The sequence below is a fragment of the Aulonocara stuartgranti genome (genome assembly GCF_965226115.1).
Source record: "Aulonocara stuartgranti genome assembly, chromosome: 18".
Classification (NCBI taxonomy): Eukaryota; Metazoa; Chordata; class Actinopteri; order Cichliformes; family Cichlidae; genus Aulonocara; species Aulonocara stuartgranti.
The window spans coordinates 26,150,681-26,157,229 of NC_138954.1; the positions used below are offsets into that span (position 1 = coordinate 26,150,681).

At 41.8% G+C, this 6,549-nt stretch overlaps 1 protein-coding gene across 1 annotated transcript; it reads left to right on the forward strand.

Moving 5' to 3' along the window:
• Positions 1-2,647: 2,647 nt before the first annotated feature.
• Positions 2,648-4,443, forward strand: LOC309693197 (protein shisa-like-2A; the record flags this gene model as incomplete). The annotated part of the gene is given in 5 exon segments (XM_082512216.1): positions 2,648-2,673; positions 2,675-2,906; positions 2,908-3,134; positions 3,557-3,696; positions 3,871-4,443. Coding segments are annotated over 5 exon segments (807 nt in total). The 3' UTR covers positions 4,053-4,443.
• Between the last annotated feature and the right edge of the window lie 2,106 nt (positions 4,444-6,549).

Here is a 6,549-nt window from a genome sequence, read left to right on the forward strand (position 1 = left end):
CGTTTCCCTGGGCCGTGAAAGCGCAAGGCGGCAGGCAGCGACGCGCTCTGTCGCCAAAACGCTGATGGTAGAAACAGATGCTCTTTCCGCGGCGACGGCGTGTAGCAATCCCTGCCGTCAGCAAGGGGGCGGATGCTCCGGGGGAGGCAGGTGGAGGCGTGGAAGGTGCCGCCGGCGTGTCCGTAGCCAGGGCGTGAACGTCGAAAGTGCGGCTAGCCAGGAGAATGCGATCCGCTTCTTCAGCCAGGGAGCGATAATCCTTCGCAGGCAGAAGTGGAGAGTTCGCGAGGACAGCTCTCACGGCGGCCGGTAGTTGGCGGAGGAAGAGGTGGGCGAAGAGGAAACCACCGTCATCTGGCCCGAGCAACGATAGCATGTTCTCCATGAGCTCGAGCGCAGTACCGCCACCTAAGCCTGACATGTTGAGGAGCTTGTCGGCTCGTTCAGCGTCAGAGAGGGCATAGCGCCGAAGAAGCAGCTCTTTGAGGGCGGCGTATTTCCCTTGGGCGGGTGGGTCCCGGAGGAGCGCCATCGCGCGGCGGGTGGCCAGCGGGTCGAGCGAGGCCACCACATGGTGATACTTCGTGTCGTCAGCCGAGATGCCGCGAAGGGCGAACTGAGCCTCCACGTGTACAAACCATGACGGGGGGTCATGGAGCCAAAAGTCCGGCAGTTTCAGCGCCACAGCGAACGTAGCTGAAACAGGAGGCGGAGGTCCGGCGGCCGCCGATATATCCATAGCGGGGTCTGTGTTATCTGCGGCCCGTTGCATGCTCGAGTCAGGGGTCACCAATGTGGAGGTAAGCATTAACGACACAGAGCTCTCAGTCCTCACTCCTTCTTTATTCGTCTCTCAACAACTGAGCATATCGCGCCACAAAACACAGGAACACACTTCCTTTACACTGGGTGTGAGTGGAGCCCTCTAGTGGTCCACCACAATATATCATTAAATAATTAATTAAATGTGTCAATAATTAATGAAATGTGTCAATAATTAATTAAAATGTGAAATACATAAATAATTAATTAAATGTGTCAATAAATAATTAATTAAATGTGTCAATAATTAATTAATTAAATGTGTCAATAATTAATTAAAATGTGAAATACATAAATAATTAATTAAATGTGTCAATAATTAATTAATTACATGTGTCATAACTATTTATTTAATTAATTAATTCCAATTTTAATTAATTATTGCCACATTTAATTAATTATTTAATGGTGTATTTAATTAATTCATTATGGCAGTCCTGGCGTTCCATACAGGATTGTCTCTATGAAGCAAAAACTAGAAAAATGTTAAAATACAAAAATTAACATAGCAATCAATGTCTATAATTACATTTAGCTAACAATTTTCTGTAATTTAGTCTGTGCAATAAGGTAACAGACACAGTTAGCTTCTGGCTTTGGTCATTTGGTGACTTGAAAAACATAGCATGAATGAAACATCTCTAATATGCATACTGGAATGTTCTTTTTATCACCATCAGTCTCTTAGTTGACTAAGATTGAGATCACTTCGGTCACTAGATGTGCTGATGAGCATTTTCTCAGATATTTTGAAGGATTTAATTGCTTTTATTAGACATTTCCTAAATTTATGTCTTAAACCTTTCTTCTTCTCAAACCCTTGATAATATCTTAGCTGTTGAGATCAGTCGAAGACCCGTGCAATTCCATGTAGCCAAACTGACAACACAGGTGTCGCCAGGTGTATATATATCTGTGTGTGTGTGTGTGCTTCAAGAAATGGTTAGGTATTTGCTGCACGTACCTGCATAAGGCTCGAGGAAAAAGCTATATGCATCAAACTCTCTCTGTGCAGCTGCTCCCTGGTTGAGCATATATGGAGTTGGGAACAAAATGTTTTTGTATTTGCACCCTATTTATATTTTTATTCCCACAGTGTAGAAGCAACACCTCTGGAACATCACTTAGAATTAAAAGTCAGTGGAGTAGCCTGCTTTAATTATCACAGCACTGCTTGATTGCTGCCATAACTTACAGATAATTTTCTGCCCACCAGCTGTTCAGCGTTGTGAAGCTAAAATGATCAGATGGGCACAGAGCTCTGTCATGCTCTCCACTGCATTGCTGTATCTTAAATTAAATATTCCAACAATAATCATACTATTTAAAACCTCAGAGTAAGTGGAGTGAGCCAGTGTGTGTGTGTGTGTGTGTGTGTGTGTGTGTGTGTGTGTTCAGGTCTTTCTCATGTTGTGGGGCCCTGAACTTGTCACATAATGGGGACATGTTTCTTTATGGGAACCAAAAGCAAGTCCCTTTGATGTTATTCGGTAATGTTGTATGGTTGAGGCTGGGTTAGATGTAAGAAGTAAACACTTCATCTGCTGTGAACTGAAGAACTAAAGGCAGTGCTGACACATCTCATTAGCGTTCCCATCCCCGTATTAGCTCCTGAAAAGGACTCTCTGACTTCAGTGATCTCCAGCCTAATGTTCAGTTCAATTTTAACTTGTGAACCGTCCAGGGTGCAAAATCTGCTAAATCACAGCTGGGAGAGTCCACTATCACATTATAGCACACGTCATAAATTGTAAATGCAATGAATGAAACACTGTATTAAAGTAAGGTTATGGTCAGGCAACTCGAAAGTCACGAAGTCAAGGATATGCATTCTCATGTTTGCGTGTGTGACTGAAGAGAGAGAGAGAGAGAGAGAGAGAGAGAGAGAGAGAGAGGTAGGAGGTTGGTGGGCGCTGCAGTTTTCTTCAAATTCAAAGTTTTTCACCTCCATCTCTCTGCGCGTTCACTCACTGAGAAACACGCTGCCGATGAAAAACAACGCGCTGCTCCACTGGTCTAACCACGGGGCGCGCTCCCACGCAGGAACCTTCCTCTTCTATTCCTCCAGCCGCTCATTAAGTGTTTTTTTCTTTTTTTCATTTTCTTTTTCCCCCCTCTTTCTGTTGCAACATGAGCGCTGAATGCAGCAGTTACTACAGCGCTGACGGGGTGTTCGTGGACTCGTTCTCCTGTCCTAAACCAGGGAATGCTGCCGCTGCCATCTACTGTTGTGGATTTAACGATATTAAATATTGCTGTGATGATGCAAACAGTTTTTTCCCGTATGAGTACGGGTACATGTGGTGGCTCAGGCAAGTGCAATTTTATTTTATTTTCTGCCTTAAAAAATAAAATAATGTGCTTGTTATCAGTGGATGAGCTAATCACTAATAATCACAATATTTTCTTCATTTTTAATGTTTACTTTTTTGCGCAATAAAAGCCTCACTTAACTGACATTATTGAACCCTTAATCTTTGAGAAATCCAATTGCCTCTGTTCCTGCTGTTCCTTGAAGACTTCAGTTCATCCATTCACTGCATAAAGAACTCGTTTTCGTTTTAATTCTGCGAGTAAGACCCATCTAAGGAATGCACTTAAAACATTTAGCAGATAAAAAAGTTGTTTTTCACGTTCATTGTGTTTTTTAAATCCTCACATCAGTCAGTGTCCTCTCCTCTCTGTTCATTAAGGGATCAGGTTAAAAAGATGTTTTTCTCTCTTCTCCTCTCAGTATCGGTGCTCTGGTCGGTCTGTCTATAGCAGCGGTCGTCCTCCTTGCTTTCCTCATCACTGTGTGTGTCCTCTGCTACCTCTTTATCGTCACCAAACCTACTCGTCGTCTTGACAACGGCCTACCCCTAAGAGCGCCAGGTTAGTATGAATCCTCCCCTGAATTCCCTCTGATGATAGGAATTTGTTTGTTTGTGTAATTTCTGACAAAATCTCAACACTTTTACTTTTTATTTTTATCAATATTGAAGTCTTTTACAGAGAGCTCGTAATAAATCATTTTATTCTGTGCAACTGTCTGTGGCTTCTTGGCAGGAGATCCCAGTGAGGGGCCGAGTCATGTGAGGGTGCCCTGCGCCGCTGCTCCACAAAGATTCAAAAATCCCTTTGTGAACAGGAAGGTGGATTGTGACAATCAGTCGCCAGACCCAGAGCACCTTTTCCAGAGGTGTTTTACACCCACAGTCACTGGAGTGAAAGTGGAAAGTCCTTCATAAGGACAGCAGCACTCTGTCAATAAGGCAAATCAATGAGGAAACAGCCTTGTGGTACAAGTGGACAACTATGAATGAGAGGAAAGTAAGAGTGTGAGCGGTGGCTGAAAGGAGTATATACTGAGTAACACAACTTTAGACCAGTAGTAAGAAGCACACGCTCAGAAGGCTGTGACGTTTCTTGCCTTGTTGACATTTTTCATGCATTAAAGTCGTCTTTCCTCGTGGCCTCCTCACGGGTGGAAATTACTTATCCTCCATCTTTTTGGAAACTAATGCATAAATTTGGCTTTCTGAAAGCCAAAGATTCATTTGAACACATGAATCATTGAGTCATATGCAGTTTACAGTGAGGACATACAGTTTTAAGCACATTTATGTGCTGAAGATGTTGCATTTGGGTAAGAGAAAGCCAAGCTAGTGTTTTAAGTCGGGAGGCACTCTGATTTGAATCTTCTACATTTTACTCAGAGACTGAAGGATTTGTGGGAGTGAAACGTTCCCAGCACAACACAGAACTGCACCATCAGTTGACTTTTCAGATCTTTAAAGTGGCTTATGTTTACATTCTCTGGACAAGCAACCTCAAGTAAAACCCTTTGTGATGGCTGGAGGCGGGCTTGAATTGTTGGGTATCTCTTATTCTGACACTGGAGTTTGTGGTTTATATTCTGTGTCCTGCTGGCAGTCAGGTTTCTTATAACCACAGTCATCATGTTTCTCTAACATAACCAACAAGGATTCTGCTGAATCAGTTAACATGAAGGAGTCTGATGGCAGCGTAATTCTCACAGATTTTAGAGTTAAAATCGCATCACTGTATACCTGAATCACTTTTAAAGGATACCATTGTTATTCATTATTATTGTGAAGAATGAACCAGTCAACGTATGCTGTGCGCTGTACAGTCTCACATAAACAAAACCTCTTCTATTGCATAAAATCTGGGAGGCAGAAGAGGATCTAACACAGACGGTACTCTGATTAAAAAAGCTGAACCTGAATGGAATAGTGAGGTGCTACATCAGTGAATCACATGCAAGCACACATTCCTGGGGGAGTACATTTCCACTAATAAACTGTGATCATTATGGCATAAGATCTATTAACTGGTGATGGCAACAAATGCTTAGAATGTAAAATTTTGTCTGAGTACTGTTAAGCGCTGTCCAGTGTTTTGGCACATTAAAAGCCTTCAAATTCATGCATCTGCTACTGAAATGGCACTTTGCAGCTGTATTTAATGGATGACATTAAGCCGAATGTTCCCCCAGTACTGGCTCATGTGGTTCGGAAACCTAAAATATAGGATGAATAGATAGGTGTTTCTGGAAAGAAGCATGCATTTTATTGTAAGAGTGTCCTCTAGTGGCCATAGTAATAATGACTAAGAAGAGGAGGAGGTCAGGGTGGATGGATGGGTTGCTATAATGCTGTACTTTCAAATGGTCCTAAGCAGTGTTGGGGTTGTTATGCATTTAAAAAAGAGAAAAAAAAGAAAAGAATGTATTACACATTAGTCGTTACTTTTCTTAAAAGTAATGCAGTATGTTACTCAATTACTCGTCAGAAAAAGTAATTAACTACACTACTTGTTATATTACTTTCTTGTCACATTGTAACGTGACCTGAAACACACTGTCACATAATCACCAACAATATAACAACATAAACCTGAGGCTACACTTTAGTAGCATTCTGGGTTCTTGGCTAGCTTTGTGTTAACATGCTGTCCGTGCAGATGCCTACAAAGAGCCGAAGCTGTGTTAGCAACTGTTATGGATGCAGTTTGCACTTTACCATCGCACTCTTGTCCCTTTGTACAAAAAACCCCCCAAAAAACAAAAACTGTGAAACTGAAAAATTCAATGTGATTACAGTAACATGCTACAATGGAAGAGGTCTGCTTTAACCTAATGCCATTTTTCCCTCATACACCTTACCAAGTTTTTTTCGTGCCTAAATCTAACCAAACCGAGGTGAAAAACATCTGTGATCAAAGGTGGAAGTTTTTCCAGGACAAAATCAAAGCTTTCTGACCACCGTGCCATTTAGTCAAGAACAATTTGTTAGTCTTTTTTTATGTATACAAAGCTTTTATTGTTAGGACATCTCAAGCAAGATGGTGCAGACAGCAAGCCCTATACAAACACAGTCAGCTTTGATGAGTTTCAGCTTCGCTTATCATGTTGGCTTTCAAGCTTTTGTGTGATGAGTTCTGATCGGTTTTCACTGTTATTGTAGAAGCTGCTGTTTTGTGAACTCACTAGAAGGCTGTTCTTAGTATGTTCTGGATAATCAAACCTTTCAAGTGCACTTGCTTTTTGTTTTTTGTTTTTTTGTTGATGATCTGAATGTTGATGCGAAATGAATGCAAAACGTCCGATATCTGTGCTTTGATTGTTCATGTTTTAATTTGGTTACCGAGCTCCGTAACCAAATTAAAATTCCTGTTTCAACACTGTGCCATTTTCTCTGTTAAAACGTGGTCTAAACGTAA